This window comes from Crotalus tigris, unplaced genomic scaffold (genome assembly GCF_016545835.1).
Source record: "Crotalus tigris isolate CLP2741 ecotype Arizona unplaced genomic scaffold, ASM1654583v1 scf7180000024361.1375286210:1436186, whole genome shotgun sequence".
Lineage (NCBI taxonomy): Eukaryota > Metazoa > Chordata > Lepidosauria > Squamata > Viperidae > Crotalus > Crotalus tigris.
In genome coordinates, this window is record NW_024100529.1 from 1,411,369 (window position 1) to 1,430,023 (window position 18,655).

At 47.3% G+C, this 18,655-nt stretch overlaps 1 protein-coding gene across 1 annotated transcript in view; it reads right to left on the minus strand.

Annotated features, from left to right (window-relative positions):
* Positions 1-7,507: 7,507 nt before the first annotated feature.
* The window catches only part of B3GNT7 (UDP-GlcNAc:betaGal beta-1,3-N-acetylglucosaminyltransferase 7), a 35,866-nt gene continuing 24,718 nt past the window's right edge, over positions 7,508-18,655 (minus strand). Inside the window, exon 2 of the mRNA XM_039327414.1 lies at positions 7,508-9,807. Coding sequence (XP_039183348.1) covers positions 8,610-9,755 — 1,146 coding nt within the window. The 5' untranslated portion in view covers positions 9,756-9,807 and the 3' untranslated portion in view covers positions 7,508-8,609. The remainder of the gene's footprint in view (positions 9,808-18,655) is intronic.

An 18,655-nucleotide genomic window follows, 5' to 3' on the forward strand; every position in this document is an offset into this window, starting at 1 on the left:
AGAAAATGCAGCCCTGGTGTGGACGCTGGAGAGAAATGCTCCCATTTCCCCACAAGGTGGCAGCAGAGCACTGAGGAACGAAGGCCTGACTGCTCAGTCGCAGGGTCAGCTCTTTTATGACTCATGGACTTCAACTCCCAGAATTCCTGAGTCAGCATAGCTGATTCAGGAATTCTGGGAGTTGAAGTCCATAACTCATAAAAGAGCCAAGATTGTCTACCCCTGGCTCAGCGTAACAACAGAAGTTTGTTACACTGAGAATAGGAAAGGAAAAAGGATGAAAAAATAGAAAAGGGAAGAAGAATAGGGGAAAAAAAGACAAAAAGAATAAAAGAGAGAAGCAATCTGGAATGAAGGAGAAACTTCCTAACAGGGAGGATAATCAACCAGTGGAACAGCTTGCCACCAGAAATGGTGGGCGTTCCATCCCTGGAGGTTTTTAAGAAGACATTGGACAGTCCCTGGTCTGAGATGGTATAGGTTCTCCTGCTTGAGCAGGGGGCTGGACTAGAAGACCTCCGAGGTCCCTTCCAGCTCAATTCTGTTCAAAGGAGAAGGGACAAGAATAGGAAGAAGAAAAAAATAAAAGATTAGGGAGGAGGAGGCCTTTGATCTCCAATGGAAATTGGAAAATTAGAATATAGAATAGAATATAGAAAATTAGACTAGAATAGAAAGTAGAAAATAACAATAATAGAACAGAACCTTAGAGGTCTTCTAGTCCAGCCCCCTGCTCAAGCTGGAGAACCTATACTGTCACAGACAGGTGAATGTCTAATCTCTTCTTTAAAATCTCCAGTAATGGAGCTCCCACGATTTCTGGTGGCAGGCTGTTCCACTGGTTGATTGTCCTCACAGTCAGGAAGTTTCTCCTTCATTCCAGGTTGCTTCTCTCCTTGATCAGTTTCCATCCATTGTTTCTCATCCTTCCCTCTGGTGCTTTAGAGAATAATTTGACCCCCTCTGCCTTGTGGCAGCCCCTCAGATACTGGAACACTGCCATCATGTCTCCCCTACTTCTTCTTTTCTTTAGACCAGCCAAACCCAAGTCCCGCAGCCGTTCTTCGTATGTTTTGGTCTCCAGGCCTTGGATCGTCTTAGTTGCTCTTCTCTGAATTTTTTCCAAACTCTCAACATCTTTTTTATGATATGGTGACCAAAACTGGCTGCAGTATCCCAGGTGTGGCCTCATTAGGGTTTTATAAAGTGGTATTAATACTTTGCGTGATCTTGATTCTATGCCTCTATTTATACAACCCAGGATTGTGTTAGCTTTTTGGGCTGCTGCTACACACGGCTGGCTCAACAGTCAAGTGATCTGTATTTGAGCCAGGTCTCACCCAATCTGTATTCGTGCCTTTGGTTTTTCCTGCCTAAATGTAAGACTTCGTTTTCTCCACATTGAAATTCCTTCTGTTGGATAGCGCCCATTACAGAAAATGGCTCAATTGTAAATCCAGGACTACCTGTGCTATGATGCGGCCACCTTATCTCTAAATATCTGCGCTCACATTCTGTTCACACTGTGATATGTTCCTTCCTTTGCACAATACAATGAATCATAAATTACTCAGATGCCAATAAAACCTGGTAAACGAGGGAAAAAAAAAGATCATCCAGTATAGTCAATCCTGTGTGCAAATACAGCTAGAACAGTGGTTCTCCACCTGTGGGTCGGGACCCCATTTGGGGTCAATCGACCATTTCACGGGGGTCGCCAAACAACGCAGTCCGCCATTTTTTTTCCCCTTTTCCTTAGCTGTGCTACTCCTTTTTATTCTATTGGCTTTCGAAAGCCAATAGAACAGACTCTCTTGAATAGAGTCTAATTCTATTGGCTTTCAAAAGCCAATAGGAATTGTCCAGGCTGTCTCTGCCCTGCTGAGCCCACCTAAAGTCCCATTCTGCAAACGGTGCTGTACCAGTTGAGTAGTCCTCAACTTACGACCGGTTGAGTAGTCCTCGACTTATGACCAGTTGGGGGTCGCGGCATTAAAAAGGTTGAGAACCACTGAGCTAGATAATGTAGGAATTCTCCAGCCATGATAATGTTAGTATTCTCATCTTCTTTGGAAGTTATATTGAAAGGAACTTTTTTTCTTTAGAGCAGTGGTTCTCAACCTGTGGGTCGGGACCCCATTTGGGGTCGAACGACCATTTCACGGGGGTCGCCAAACAAGGCTGTCCGCCATTTTTTTTCCCCTTTTCTTTGGCCACACCCCTGGCACCTGGTGATGTATAAGTAGTTGGGGGTCACCACAACATGGGGAACTGTATTATGGGGTCGCGGCATTAGAAAGATTGAGAACCACTGCTTTAGATGGAAAAAAATCCACATTTATCTATATAAAATCCATATAAGGAACAGTTGCTGCAGTTGGATCTGTCTAGTTTAATGAAAAAAAGGATTAAGGGTGACATGATAGCAGTCTTCCAGTGTCTCAGGGGCTGCCCCAAAGAAGAGGGAGTCAAGCTATTCTCCAAAGCACCTGAGGGCAAGACAGGAAGCAACAGATGGAAACTCATCAAGGAGAGAAGCAACCTGGAACTAAGGAGAAATTTCCTACCATTGAGAACAATTAACCAGTGGAACAGCTTGCCACCAGAAATTGGTGCTCCAACACTGGATTCTTTTAAGAACAGATTGGACAGCCATTTGTCTGAAGTGGTGGTATAAAGTCTCCTACCTGAGCAGGGGGTTGGACTAGAAGACCTCCAAGGTCCCTTCCAACTCTTTATCTAGATTTTCTATTCAAACTGTCTGGAGTTGTCAAATGCTTTGCTGAAGTCAAAGATGTATTACCTCTCCAGAATACCCCCAATCTACTAAGGATTATAGAATCTACCACTATTACTACACTCTACTACTAATTGTTCAGAACAGTGGAGGAATTTAGTCTGGCAAGACTTGTTCTTGACAAATCCACAACGGCACCCGATAATTAGTGTCATTTTGAAAAGGGTTACAGTGCTCTTTATGCGCTGCTCTCTGCAACCTTTCCTGGTAATTGACGTCAGACTGGATTGCAGTTCCTCTGTTTTGTGTACATGCGGGTGTTTTGTGTATGGGTGGAGAACGGGATATTTGTCCTAGAGACGTTGTAGGCTTGTCACCTTTTTTCCAGATAAGGTGAGCTGTTTCACAACCTTAGCAACTACAAGAGTCCGCATTTATCCAGCTTGCTACTCAAGAGAGCCTGGCGTCCTCAAAACGTTTCGCTTGAAATCAAGATATATTTACCTTTCCAGCCTCTCCAGTCTACTAAGGCAATTGTTCAGAAGATTGGAGGAAGTTAGTCTGGCAAATGGACTGGGGAATTCTGGGAGTTGAAGTCCACACATCTTGAAAGCTGCTGAGTTTGAGAAACAGGAAAGTTGACAAATCCGCATGGCCCTTCCGGGCTGGTGGATAGAAATTTCATGTGGTCCTGAAGCTTAAAAGTTAAAAGCCGAGAGTCATCTACCCTTGCTGAGGCCTTGCCAAGGATAACAACCCAGTGAAATACAGCTAGTCCCTCACACATGACCATTAATTGACTTCCCCATTTCTGTGGCTAAGAGAGACATTTGTTGAGTGAGTTTACACCCTTCCTTGTTGTTAAGTGAATCACTGCAGTTGCTCAGTTAGTAACACGGTGGTTAAGTGATTCTGACTTCCTCATTGATTTTGGCTTCTCAGTAGACAATCACATGACCCCATGGGACACTGCAACCGTCATAAATACCAGTCAGTTGCCAAGCATTTTTATTTTGATCACAAGACCACGGCGAAGCTGCGACGGTCGTAAGTGTGAGGAACGGTCAACGGTCCCTTTTTTTCCCAATGGTTTTTGCAACTCCAAACGGTCACTAAGCAAACTCTTGTAAGTTGGGGACCACCTCTATCAAGGGGCTATTTGGCATTTGGTATCACGACACGCCTTTTTTTTCCAAACGTAAAATTTTATTAAGAAATCAAAATATTAACAAATCTGGTTGTATTCGTACATGCGGCTTCGTCACATCATAGCAACACAGATCTTGTCTCTCACACACACATACACCCCGGGTGTACCTGCCATAAATAATATTCCCCTATGTTGCAGGTACCTATAAATTTAAAAAGAAAAAGAAAGAAAAAAAGAACAAAGGTGTGGATTTTCTCAAAAATAGAGATCCGTGCAGAAATCTTCTGCTAAGTCTGAAAATGGGAGTGGCCTTCCCTCCCCCCTTCTCGTGGGGAGGGGAAATCACAAATTAAAATTTCACAATTCTGCACGTTAACTGGTCCAAAGTACACGGAACGTCTTTTTCTTACAGGCCAGACCTGCTATCGGATTGTTTGAACAATTAATCTCCCCAGAGAAGAATATCGTATTCAACGCACAATCCAATATTGAGATTGGATGCTAAAAATGGCGCCACGTCATGGGTTTTTTTTTTTTTTTTTTGCACACAACTGTGTAAGCACCCGTGGCTCTTTCACACTCGCGAGACTCACGGTCTTCGCACGCCGCTCACAATCGTGCATGTCGGCTCCACCCCAAACGGTCATTAAAGTTGCTTTGCGGTCATTAAAGTTGGGGGGGGGGCGTCAAAGCATTCCCTCATCCAATGGCCCGCTTCAAAAATGACCTGCATTTGGGGTTTTTTGGGGTGTGTGTGTTGTGTGTATGTGTCTGAAATACAAAAGTTGGGCTTTAAAGCAGGGGTGTCCCACCTTGGCACCTTTTAAGATTTGTGGACTTCAACTCCACAGTTCCTGAATTATCGCCGGCTGCTGTAGCTCCGTGAGACCCCCTCCAAGGGACACAAGCCAACATCATAATGCAACCCCCAAGAGAAGTTAGAGATCCTGATTGCTCAGCTTCTAGCCAGGCCTGCAGCGGAGCACTGGACTCCACTGCTAAAAGATGTGTCTTGAGCATGTACGAAGTTCTCCCCATCTCTGGGCCCAGAGGGTGACATGTCTTGACGGAAGTAGTTTTCTGGAGGACAAGAAAGGAGAGAACGGAGACAAATGGACACCGGCAGAAAGGATGGCCTTGGGGAGTCCTTTACGCCCCGGGGCAGGGAAGAGGGAGAATTAAAGATTGCAAAGGGATCCAGAGGTTGCCTAAGATCACCCCTTCCCCATCCTCAGCTTTGAAACCCCCCCCCCAATACCACAACTGAACCCCAAGCTCAGTTGCAGCCGGTTTCCAGCAATGTCCTGGTTAAGAGGGGAGGGTGGGTGTCATTTGATCCTTGCACAGAGCTCCCCCACCACCCCAATTTTGCAATTCCAGCAAGGCCACTCCTTGGACCCTCCCCATCCACCCATTTTTGCAATGCCTCCAAGGTCATTCCTATGATATACACACACACACACACACACACACACACACACACCACCTCCACCACCAATCCATCTCCTGGCCAGCATCTGTCTGGATCTGCTGCATTTCAGAAGCCCCTTTTGCAAGACCGGGAAACGCCCAGAATTTCAAACCACACCTCAGCCATGAAACTTGGCTTTGTAACTTAGGCAATAAAGTCCCTCTTTGTGCCTAGGGTTCTCCGTCAAACAGCGCGGCCTGGCCCCCGTTTGAAGAGTCAGGCCCGGGAGAGGAAGTATTTATCAGCTTTCATCCATCACTTGGGTGGCAGCCTCTCAAGGTTTATTTGCAGGAGGGGTGGTGGTGGAAGAGACTGGAGGGTCCAAACTGTTTGTTCTGAAGTGGGACAGCTCTGTTTGGGTATGTGGGCCTCTACCACAACCTTCTCTGAGAAGCCAAGCCCAGGGTTGGGTTCAACTACAAATGCCGTCAGTCTGCATTTGGCATAGCTGAGAACTCCGCCATGGTCAAACACGCAGAATGGCCTCGCAAGAGGAGATCCACCACTCTCTGCCGTGTTGGTTTTACTGGTGCCCGGCTGTATTTTGTACTTTACGTGTCATTGTATCTTGCAGGAGTAGGCTCCTAATCCAATGGGGTCTAGGACAATTCACTCTGGCCAACTCATCAGGGTGAACTTGTCACAGCCAACTCATCACGGTCAACTCGTCATGGCCATCACGGCCAACTCATCACAGCCAACTCGTCACGGCCAACTCGCCATGGTCAACTCGCCATGGCCAACTCATCATGGCCAACTCGCCACGGCCAACTTGCCACAGCCAACTCATCATGGCCAACTCATCACAGCCAAGTCACCATGTCCAAGTCACCATGACCAACTCATCACAGCCAACTCACCATGGTCAATTCACCATGGCCAACTTGCCATGGCCAACTCATCACAGCCAACTCACCATGGCCAACTCGCCATGGGCCAACTTGCTGCGGGACAATTAACAAAATAAATATTTTAATTTTTATCATTCATGTCATCCGTTCTTTAACGATTTCATCGTTCACTTTTGCATCCTTGCTTTAATGGTTCCATTCCACCGTTTCTTCAATATTGTAGTGGAACACTTAGCCCGTGGCGAATTGCCTGTGGCAAGTTGGCCATGATGAGTTGCCCGTAGCAAGTTGGCCATGACGAGTTGACCGTGGCGAACTGCCACAGACCCCCATTGGACTAGGAGCCACTCCTGCAAGATACAATGACACGTAAAGTACAACGTTCAGCCAGGCACCAGTAAAACCCAACCCTGCAGAGTGTCGTGGGTCTCCTCTCGCAAGGTCTGGAGGAGGAGCCAACCATGGAGAAGATCAAGGCCATCAACCCTCTTTCGGAGTTACTCTCCTCGTGTTCATCTCCATGGGTATGCACTCCTAGACTTGCCTCCAGTCTCTGCTTTCCCAACCCTCATGGAGATTCAAAGGGAGAACCTTTTGAGAAGGTGGGAAATAGGAAGTCTTCAGCAGAGAGGTTGAAGAGCTTGTCCACTTAAGCTTCTCCTTGCCACTCATTGGGAGAATTTGCCTGGCTGAAAGGTAGACGGGGAGGCAGTGATCCATGCAACCTGAGGTTCTCCAGATGTTGCCCAACAGTGAGGACCTCTGAGAGCTCAATGTCTGAAGTTCTCCTTTCCTTGATAGACCTATGCCCGTGCATAGGCCGAAACATCTACACAGGCTTTGATGAGTATGTTGGCACCACAACTCTGCTAGGTAGGACACAACCATGTTCACCTTTTCAGCCAGCCAACCAAACCCTGGTCCTCCCTTTCTGATGGTAACAGAAGGTTCTCCATTGCCGTGAGAAGGCAAAGTTAATCTTCTTCACAAGGAGCCTCTTAGCCATGTGTGCCTTGAACAAATGTGTATCACATTGCCAAATCCGAACCCACAATTGGTGATCTCCCATCTACGACGGCTCTCATCCCAACTGTATTCCTGCGTCTACCAAATTTGTGGGCAACTCCAGCCCAAGAAGAGGACAACAAGTGGTCCTCAGAAAGAGATAGACTAGGCCAGGGGTCTTCAAACTTGGCCCTTTTATGACTCGTGGACTTTAACTCCCAGAATTCCTCAGCCAGGCACGCTGGCTGAGGAATTCTGGGAGTTGAAGTCCACAAGTCATAAAAGGGCCAAGTTTGAAGACCCCTGCTTGTGGACTTCCAACTCCCAGAATTCCTCAGCCAGGCACGCTGGCTGAGGAATTCTGGGAGTTGAAGTCCACAAGTCATAAAAGGGCCAAGGTTGCCTACCCCTGGACTAGGGGTCCCAATCCCTGGGCCACAGCCAGGTACTGGGCTGTGACCTGTATAGACCTGTGCTGTGCAAGCAGCGGACAAGCGTTCTTGTGCTCGCACAGCTCCCTTTGTATGAGCGGCGGACGGTTGTGCTCGCACCGCCCAGTTTGTGCGAGTGACATGTGTACGCACACTTGCCGCTTGCGCAAATGGAGCTGCACACGTGGAACCACCTCTCTCACCCCCTCCCGCTGCCACTGATCCACAAAGCCGGGAAAGTTGAGGACCACTAATTGCATAGATTGCAATTAGGTAGTTTTAAGTTTGCAGAGATTTGAGTGACAGTTGCTCTGCTAAGTGGAGTGGGGGGTATAAGCTGGTAGGGTGGATACTCCCCCCCCCCCAAAAAAATCTTCTCTACTCAAAGAAGCAAATCTACACAACACACTATCCGGGGATGACTCCATAACACACGTCGGGATCTTATTGATCTCTTTTTTTTTCTTCTCCTAAACAGATTTTTTTTTTTTAAATTCAGCTTTGAAAATGCACCCATTATCTTCACACCCTCACACATACGCACAAACACACACACACCCTCACAAAGCTAGAAGTAAATGTCTTAGCTTTAGGACCAGCCTCCAGCTGTCAAGCACATCACAAAAAAAGAGCGCCATTAAAGGAAGGTGTAAGCTACTCCACTGTCCAACGTGGGGTAAAACATCCTTCATCTGGCCGATTCCCCATCAATTCAAGTTTTTTTTTTTTTCGTATCCTTCAAAAGCCCCACAGGGGAACAAATAATATATGGCACCCCCGCGAAAAAAAAGACTGCTATTTTCCAATTGTTTCAACAAACCCCTTCCCTCCTCCTCTCCCATTGGTCAATGTCGCCCTGCTTTCAACTTCATTAGAAGAAGGGAGAAAAAAATCGGATAATTCCCCCCCCCCCAGGATCTTTGGGGTCTCTGACGATCTTCTTCCTTGACCAAAATTGGAGGCGCTAAAGGATGTTGGCTTTCTGGGAGCAGGACAAATGTTTATGAACCAAATCCCACATGTTGAGCAGGTCAGGCGGCTGAAGTTTATGGACCACCAACATGCTTTTGTAGAAACACGGTTCCCGGTTCATTTTGCTGTTCTTGTTCTTCACCAGGCCGAAGGTTTTGAAGCCAGTGTGAGCCACGGGGGCCACCTTGAGGTCCTCGAGACACATCCCCAGGTAGACGTCGTCGATGGGGTACAGCTCCCGGTTTTCGGAGGCTTTGTGGAGACGCTTGGCCAAGGGGCCGTCCATCACGAAGCCCCCTCCGCCCGCGTAGGGCGGGTAGTATGTCTTGCTGTACAAAGAGTCAGGGATGTAGTACTTGTTCTCCTTCTTGCGAATGGGCTTCGCCTTGACTAGGACATCGCCCACAAAGAGGTCCCCTCCTTTCTGATCCTTGAGGAACTCCAAGATGTTCTCGGGACTCACGAAGACATCGTCGTCCCCCTTGAAGATGTACCGGACGTGGTGGCAGTAGATGTTGAACCACTTGAGGAAATGAACTTCCTTCAAGGTGAGGTTGAAAAAGGTATCCAGGAAGTCCCACTGCAGGATGTCGCCGTAGATCCGATCCTCGTACTCCAAAAGCTTCTGGTAGTTGGGACGCTCTTCTTCTTTGGAGGCCACGCCCAGGAGGAAGAGGGTCTTGATTTTTTTCCCATCCAGCACTCGCTCTTGACCCCACGTCCGACGGATAGCTTCCCGGCGATCGTGCTGCGTTATGACAGACTTCACCACCACGAGCAGGTCAATCTCGCTGCTGCACTTCTCCGGGTGGTTGATGAGGATGGGGAAGTAGCGACAGTGACGGTAGAAGAGAAACTGCTGGAAATGGGGCTCCAGGCTTTTGAACCAATCCTCCCTGGTGAAGTTGAGGTTGGCCGTGCAGTTGGTGGCCGCGACGTCCCAGGATGTCACCACCTTCTCGGTGGCTTTGACGGCGGGCGGAGGGACGTCCACCGCCTTTTTCCAGAAATTGTTGGTGAGGGACATCACCTCACCCCTCTTCTGAGTTTTGATGGTTTCCTCTTGGGAGGAAACAGATTTCTGAGGCTGGCTCTGAAAGAACTGGTTGGGAATGTTGCCCTTTTGCAACAGCATCATCGTTACTACTAGCGCAAAGGAGAGAAGGACACTTTTGTAGATGGTCTTCTTCCTGGGGTGAGGAAAACAAGAGAGGAAAGAATTGAGGTAAACATCTACCCAAATGTTCTTGCAAAGGTACAATCCTAGCGCTGGAAGGGATCTCTGCTCAACCCTCTGCTCAAGGCAGGAGGCCTTATACCAGGAGTAGGCAACCTTGGCTCTTTTATGACTAGTGGACTTCAACTCCCAGAATTCCTGAGCCAGCATGGGGGAACTATGGCCCCCTCATGACTGGTGGACTTCAACTCCCAGAATTCCTCAGCCAGCATGGGGGAACTATGGCCCCTTCATGACTGGTGGACTTCAACTCCCAGAATTCCTGAGCCAGCATGGGGGAACTATGGCCCCCTCATGACTCACGGACTTCAACTCCCAGAATTCCTCAGCCAGCATGGGGGAACTATGGCCCCCTCACGACTCGTGGACTTCAACTCCCAGAATTCCTGAGCCAGCATGGGGGAACTATGGCCCCTTCATGACTGGTGGACTTCAACTCCCAGAATTCCTCAACCAACATGGCTCAGCTTGGAAACCTCTCCCTTTCCCCTCAGCATGGCAACAACGGATCAGACCCACAATCCCGACTGCAAACGTCCTCCATGCAAGACACTCAGCTAATGGCAACAACGGTCTTCGGCCTCCGAGATTTATGCTCTCCACCCAGCTGGCACCTTGCCCCAGCCAGTCCAATTTCCTCCCGGATCCCATCAATCGCAAAGGGGGACAAAGGACAGTCAGGCTTCTGTTTGCAGGCTGGGACTTTTCCGCAAATAGAGGGAGGCCTGTTTCCTAGCTGGCAGCCCCCCACCATGCCGGGCAAGAGAAGGAAAAAAGGCAGGGAAAGGGTGTGTTTTTTTCAGCCGTGGGCTCCAGATTGCGCAGGGAAGATTAGCAACGCAAGCGTGCCCACCTAGCCAAGTGCCTTTCCCCCTTTCATTCCGGTAAACACTCATACAGCTGGAAGGGGGCCTTGGAGATCTTCTAATCCAACCCCCAGCTGGAGAATTCTGAAATATGAAAGTCCACACATCTTAAAAGTGGCTGAGAAATATGGCCTTAGAGCGGGGGGGGGTGTCTTCAAACTTGGCCCTTTTATGACTTGCGGGCTTCCAACTCCCAGAATTCTCCAGCAAGAATTCATTTACTCTCTTGTAATCCCTTCCTCTGCAATCTCTCGGCTTTAGTAGGAGGAAAAAAAACCAACAACCTAGGCATGGCTGGCTGAGGAATTCTGGGAGTTGAAGTCCAGGGGGGTCTCTTCAAACTTGGCCCTTTGATGACTTGTGGACTTCAACTCCCAGAATTCCTCAGCCAGCCTCCATTTTGTTTGTTAGATTTAAGACAGGGGTTTTCAAACTTGGCCCTTTTATGACTTGTGGACTTCAACTCCCAGAATTCCTCAGCCAGCCTCCATTTTGTTTGTTAGATTTAAGACAGGGGTCTTCAGACTTGGCCCTTTGATGACTTGTGGACTTCAACTCCCAGAATTCCTCAGCCAGCCATGCCTGGGTGGTGGTTTTTTTCCTCCCACTAAAGCGGAGAGATTGCAGAGGAAGGGATTACAAGAGAGTAAACAAATTCTTGCTGGAGAATTCTGGGAGTTGAAGCCCATAAGTCATAAAAGGGCCAAGTTTGAAGACACACACCCCCCGCCTTATCCGTGGTTGAGATGCATTGTAAGTTTTGGAGAACTTTCTTGAGGCCTCTAAAAATATCAGACGAGCATCTCCAACTCGTAATTTAATGGCCCAACGTCTCCATTTTTCCTAACAAAAATATGGAGTTGATTAGAAGCCTAATATAGAAGATGGACACCACCCAGCAGGGTGCAGGGATCTGACCGTAAAGACGGAGCTCAAATTACAGGGAGTTCTCGACTTACGACGGCAATTGAGGCCAAATGTTTTGTTGTTAAGTCCGACATTTGTTAAGTGAGTTTTGCCCCGTTTTACGACCTTTCTTCCCACACTTGTTAAGTGAATCACTGCAGTGGATAAGTCAGTAAAACGGTTGTTAAGTGGATCTGGGTTCTCCCGTTGACTTTCCCCGTCAGAAAGTGGCAAAAAGGGGAACAGACTTTGCCTTCTCAATTATTTCCAAATTTGTGGGTCTTCTAGATAAATTTCACCGCCATCATCTTTGAAGGGGTGCTGATCATTTCACTTGCCAGGTTGTAAAAAGATTTAGGGGGTGCTAACCCTTCCTAATAGAATAGAGTAGAGTAGAGTAGAGTAGAGTAGAGTAGAGTAGAGTAGAGTAGAAAGACAATAGAATGAAATATAGAAAGAATAGAATAGAATAGAATAGAATAGAATATGGAATGGAATGGAATGGAATAGAACAGTGGTTCTCAACCTGTGGGTCGGGACCCCATTTGGGGTCGAACGACCATTTCACGGGGGTCGCCAAACAATGCAGTCTGCCATTTTTTCCCCCTTTTCCTTAGTTGTGCTACTCCCTTTTATTCTATTGGCTTTTGAAAGCCAATAGAATATACTCTCTTGAATAGAGTCTAATTCTATTGGCTTTCAAAAGCCAATAGGAATTGTCCAGGCTGTCTCTGCCCTGCTGAGCCCGCCAAAAGTCCCATTCTGCAAACGGTGCTGCACCAGTTGAGTAATCCTCGACTTACGACCGGTTGAGTAGTCCTCGACTTACGACCGGTTGGGTTTGTGGCATTAAAAAGGTTGAGAACCACTGGAATAGTAGGAATGAAGAATAGAATAGAATGGAATGGAATGGAACGGAACAGAATAGAGCTGGAAGGGGCCTTGGAGGTCTTCTAGTCCAGCCCCGTGCTCAAGCAGGAGGTCCAAACCTTTTTTTACGGAATCAATAATTGTGCAAAGCTTTGTTCTGCCAACCGATTCTTCCAGTAACAATTTATTTTCTTTTACTTATCTGTTTAAAAACCCCAATAAAAGACACTTGGCACATCATGGGAAAGGATTGTGGAAGTCTCTTTCCATCCTTAATTACAGATTGTCATCGTTTTTGTACCAAGAAATAAAAGGAAATTAAGATACAGGTGCGGTATCTTTGTGGAGAGAAACTGAGATAAGGAATGCAGGTCCAGAGGGACACCAGTCTCGTAGGTCATAAAGTAGATTAAGCAGACCCGACATAAAGTAGATTAGAGTTCATTATATTACAGTCACGGTTGCAAAGTTAGCAAAGAGATTCAAGGAAATAAATCCAGGGGAAGCCCCGAAGAAGACTGTTGCAAAGTCAGAAAAAAATGCAATTAAAAAAAAAAAAAAGCTGACCAATCAAACATCATCATCATCATCATCATCAAGTTGGAAGGGACCTTGGAGGGATTGTCCATTAGGACTCCGAGGTCCCTCTCACAATTGCTACTATAAAGTTGGAAGATACCTGGAGATCATCTAACCCAGGGGTTCTCAACATTGGCAACTTTAAGAGTTGTGGACTTCAACTCCCAGAATTCCTGGGAGTCCACCAGTCATGAGAGGGCCATAGTTCCCCCATGCTGGCTCAGGAATTCTGGGAGTTGAAGTCCATGAGTCATGAGGATGCCATATTTCCCCCATGCTGGCTGAGGAATTCTGGGAGTTGAAGTCCATGAGTCATGAGGATGCCATAGTTCTCCCATGCTGGCTGAGGAATTCTGGGAGTTGAAGTCCATGAGTCATGAAGGAGCCATAGTTCCCCCATGCTGGCTCAGGAATTCTGGGAGTTGAAGTCCACAAGTCTTAAAGTTGCCAAGGTTGAGAACCCCTGACCCCCCTGCTCAGGCAGGAAGTTAGTATTAGTTTGTGACTGCTGGGTGTTTTGACACACAGCGCAAGGGGGGGGGCAACACTTACAATGGCTGGAAGTGCATTATCAATTCTAAAGTAACCTTTCCAAGGTCATCATCAAACGGCCGGTCAAGGACTAGCGCTACAATAGCCTCTCTTAATGACTTGCCTCTTTTCATGTAGTCCTTGACTTACAACGGTCCATTTAGTGACCGTTCGAAGTTACAACAGCACTGAAAAAAGTGACCTAGGACCATTTTTCTCACTTACGACCGCGTTCACGTGATCAAAATTTGGGGTTCATATTTATGACAGGTTGCAGCACCCCGGGGGTCACGCAATCCCCTTTTGCGACCGTCTGACATACAAAGCCAGATGAAGCCAGGTAAATTTAACATCTGGAGGGGTGTCCATCAGCTGGGATAGCAGAAGTATACAAACACTTAATTTTTCCCCCTATTGATTTAGTTGCCTTATTTAGCCTGCGGCAGCAGCCAAAAGAGCCAAGACAATCCTGGGTTATATAAACAGAGGCATAGAATCAAGATCATGCAAAGTATTAATACCACTTTATAAAGTCCTAATGAGGCCACACCTGGAATACTGCAGCCAATTTTGGTCACCATATCACAAAAAACATGTTGTGAGTTTGGAAAAAATTCAGATGAGAGCCACTAAGATGATCAAAAGTCTGGAGACTAAAACATACAAGGAACGGTTGCGGGATTTGGGTATGGCTAGTCTAGAGAAAGGAAGGACTGGGGGTAACATGATAGCAGTCTTCTAATATTTGGGGGGCTGCCCCAGAGAAGAGGGGGTCCACCTATTCTCCAAAGCCCCTGAAGGCAGGACAAGAAGCAACGGATGGAAACTAATCAAGGAGAGAAGCAACTGGAATGAAGGAGAAACTTCCTAACAATGAGGATAATTAACCGGTCGAACCGCATGCCTCCAGAAATTGTGGGGGGTCAAACCCTGGAGGTTTTTAAGGAGAGGTTCCATAGCCATTTGTCTGAAATCGTATAGGTCTCTTGCTTGAGCAGGGGGTTGGACTAGAAGACCTCCAAGGTCCCTTCCACTTCTATTCTATATTATATTTATTTGTTCCTTCACCATCTCATCAATTTCCTACGGAAACCATGATGACGTGGCTTGATTCCTTCTGTCTTATTAGCACAGGGAGACTTCTGATTGTGTAGAGCAGGGGTCCCCAACCTTGACCACTTTAAGACCTGTGGATTTTAACTCCCATGCTGGCTGGGGAATTCTGGGAGTTGAAGTCCACAGGTCTTAAAGTGGCCATGGGTGGAGACACCCAGCGTGGAGGGAGGCCCAGCTGACCACAGGCCATTTCCAAAACCTTCATTTCATTTGCACACCATGCAAACAGGGCGGCAAGCATGCGCACAAGGCTCTCAGTGATGGCAGTGCCTGTGTGAGGTTTGTAGCGCCAGCGCTGCCAGGCCCGCATCAATGCCCTCCCCAGCGCGAGGATCGTTCCGTCGCCCCCGAGGATCGCGCTGTGGCCTGCAAAGATGCTGTCCCAGTGCGAGGATCGCAGCGCCAGCCCCGTGCAAGGATTGTACCGCAGCCCACAGTGATGCCGCCCAGGTGTGTGACTCCCGCCACAGCCCACTTGCCACTTACAGTGCTGCCACTGCCCCAAAGGTTCGTGGCAATGCCGCCACCCGCACGATACTAGTGGCGCTGCCACCGCCTGCACACGATTCACGTCAATAGTGGCACCAGGGGAGTGAGCACGCAAAGAGGCTGCGGCCCATAAGTTGGGGACCTCTGCTTTGGAGCTTGAAAAAAATCAACTAGCATGGCTCCCCAGCAACTTAGCTGTCTCTTAGATCAGAGGTCCCCAACACATGGGCTGCAGCCCACCCCTGGGCTGTGGCCTTTTGGCCACTGGGCCGTGTAAGTGGCTGACCAGTGCGTGCGTGCATGCATGCACCCACACTCATTTTCCTCTCATGCCAGGGCTAGCCTTGACACGAACCTTGCAGTGATTCTCATGCCGGTGCAACCCTTGCCGTGATTCTTGCGCTGGCGCTATCCTCGGTGTGACCCTTGTGCTTGTGCTAGCCTCAGTGCAACCCTCACACCAGTGCTTGCAGCCCCATTGACAGAGCATGTATGCTCACGGCCCTGTTCGTGCATACGCTCGCACAGCTACATGTGGGGGTGTGCGCATGCACGCACCCATAAAGGTCTGTCCCTCCCTCTCCCACCAGGCCACCAACCCAGATTTAGAGGGGAGAAGATGACCCTCATTGCATTCAGGGATAATAAAAGTGCACCAAGACTTTGCTGAACATAGGTTGGCAAACCAAATATTGGGACAACCAGCTCCACTCTTACAGCATGAAGTGGTACCGATCAGTGGAACCAAGAAGCATCTCATACAAGGCATGTTTATGCCCATCCTGTGTCAGCGGTGCCAAGCGTGGATGCTTACAAACGAAACACAAGCAAAAATCACCATGGAAGTGAGATGTTTGAGGATGGTTGCTAAAGGGCACCCGAGAAACGAGACCGTCAGAGAAAGGACATAGAACGGATCTGAAACCTTATACAAAAACCACAAATCAAGTGGTTTGCTCACCTGTGTGTGTGTGTGTGTGTGTATGTGTGTGTGTATAGGTCTTTGGTTATTTGGGTTTTTTCCTGCGTCAAATTGGAAGTATATATGGGATATTTATATATATCTTATCTGTTGGGTGAGACACCCAGTCTACCAAATATAAATCAGTCTGTTCTGCCTTTCGCTCCAATCTAGGAGCATGTTTTTGCAGGCAGACCTCACATACTGTGAACACTATAAATTCAAAATTTTGTGGCTGACAAAGAGTTAGTGGGAGACTAGTATAGCTATTTCAGGCTCATTTTGCCCTCATCAGCTAGTTACACCCTTCAGGGATGTTGCCTAACACGCAAGCTGCCCAGGTTCAAATCCCTGAAGGGTGTGACTAGCTGATGAGGGCAAAATGAGCCTGAAATAGCTATACTGGTCTCCCACTAACTCTTTGTCAGCCACAAAATTTTGAATGTGTGTGTGTGTGTGTGTGTGTGTATATATATATATATATATATATATATATATATATATATATATAGGTCTTTGGTTGTTCGGGTTTTCTCCCGCGTAAAATTGGAAGTGTCTTGGCAACGTTTCGACGAAGTCCCATTCGTCATCTTCAGGCTGGTGTTTTCAGCTTCTTGCTTTGAGCAGCAATGTGTGGTCTTAGCTGTTTCTTCCTTTTAACTGCCAGTGGGGGTATGAACTGATTGGGTGGGAGCTTGGCTGTGTTCTGATTGGGTGGAGGTGTGTTCTGAATGGTTAGGGGCTTGGCTGTGCTCTGATTGGCTGGGGGAGTGTTCTGTTTGGTTGTGCTCAGGTTAGTCTGAGTTGCAGAGGGGTTTAAGATTTTGGGGTTAGGGAGTCGTTTGTCAATAAGGGCAGGTTTCCAAATGGCTGGTAGGCGGGAGGTATACATATATCCTAAATGGTTATAAAAATACGAATCCCGGGCATATTGTTCAATGATGCAATCTTCGATCTCCGGGAAGAGTATACTCCAGTTATTTATTGTTAAAACAACATTTAAAACAATAAAAACAGTTATATACAAGAATTAAAACAACTTAGCTTTCGCTAGTCCTCTAGGTCATGCCACATGGAGGGGGGAAGCCTACTCTGTGCATGGCTAGAGGCACTCCCAACTTTTGCATAGTCATAAAAGTTCTCCCATCTTCCGACACGCCGCAGCTCAAGCAAACTTGAGACAATTCAGCCACGTTTATGAACGCCGGGTTCCATAAATTATTCTCCGTGATAAGACGAGGAAACCGCCTCGTCTATCACGGGGAATTAATTTATTGAACCCGGCTTTCATAAACACCTGAGTAATTATGCCCAGAGAAACTCAATTTCACTGAGGGCCGCATCAGCATTGCGGTTGCCCTTGGGGGGTCGGGTGGGTGTGGCCAGAGTGGGTGCAGCCTACTGGGTGGGCGTGGATGGAGTGGGTGTGGCCTACTGGGTGGGCATGGCCAGTTCTACATCATTTCTTGTCAAGGGTGCCTATGGGGGGGCCTGGGCAGGAGTGGGACAGATCTCAGGGTCTCTGGCAGAAGGTGGGGGGGACCAGGGCAAGCGCCAAGGCATGGTCCACCGGGGCAAGTGCCAAGATGGCCACCACAAAATTGTACATTGGCTTCTGACCGGCCTGGGCCAGGGCCAAGGCAGCGGGGGCCGTTCCCTCACTGTTTCCAGGATGGCTTCGCGGGCCACACATGAAACCACTTCGGGCCTTGTGTTTGACATGTCTGCTCTAGAATAAACAAAGGTCACAAAAATCTAGGTAAGGCGTGTCAAGCATGAATCAAACCACTTAAGAATATTATTTTAATTTCAGGCCTCAGTTACCGCAACCGACTTTCCCAACTGACTTGAAGCTGTAGCGGGAGGTTTGACTTCCTAATAGGGAGAGTCCTCAACTTACGACCACAGCTGAGCCCAAAAATTATGTTGCTAAGTGAGACATTTGTTAAAGGAGCGTTGCCCCCTTTTACGACCTTTCCCGCCACAATTGTTAAGTGAATCACTGCCGTTGCTGAGTTAGTAAGATGGTCGTTAAATGAAGCTGGCTTCCCCCACTGGCTTTGTGTGTCAGAAGGTCACAAAAAGGGGATCACGTGATCCTCCCCCAGGGGACACTGCGACCGTCATAAATATGAGCCAGTTGCCAAGCGTCTGAATTTTGAATATAAAATAGAATAAATATAGAATAGAATATAGAATAGAATAGAACTGAATAAAAATAGAATAGAATAGAATAAATATAGAATAGAATAGAAAAAATATAGAATAGAAAAAATATAGAATAGAATATAGAATAGAATAGAAAAAAGGAATGGAATGGAATGGAATGGAATGGAATAGAATAGAATAGAATAGAATAGAATAGAATAGAATAGAATAGAACAGAACAGAACAGAACAGAACAGAATAGAATAGAATAGAATAGAATAGAATAGAAAATATGGAATGGAATGGAACGGAATGGAATAGAAAAAAGGAATGGA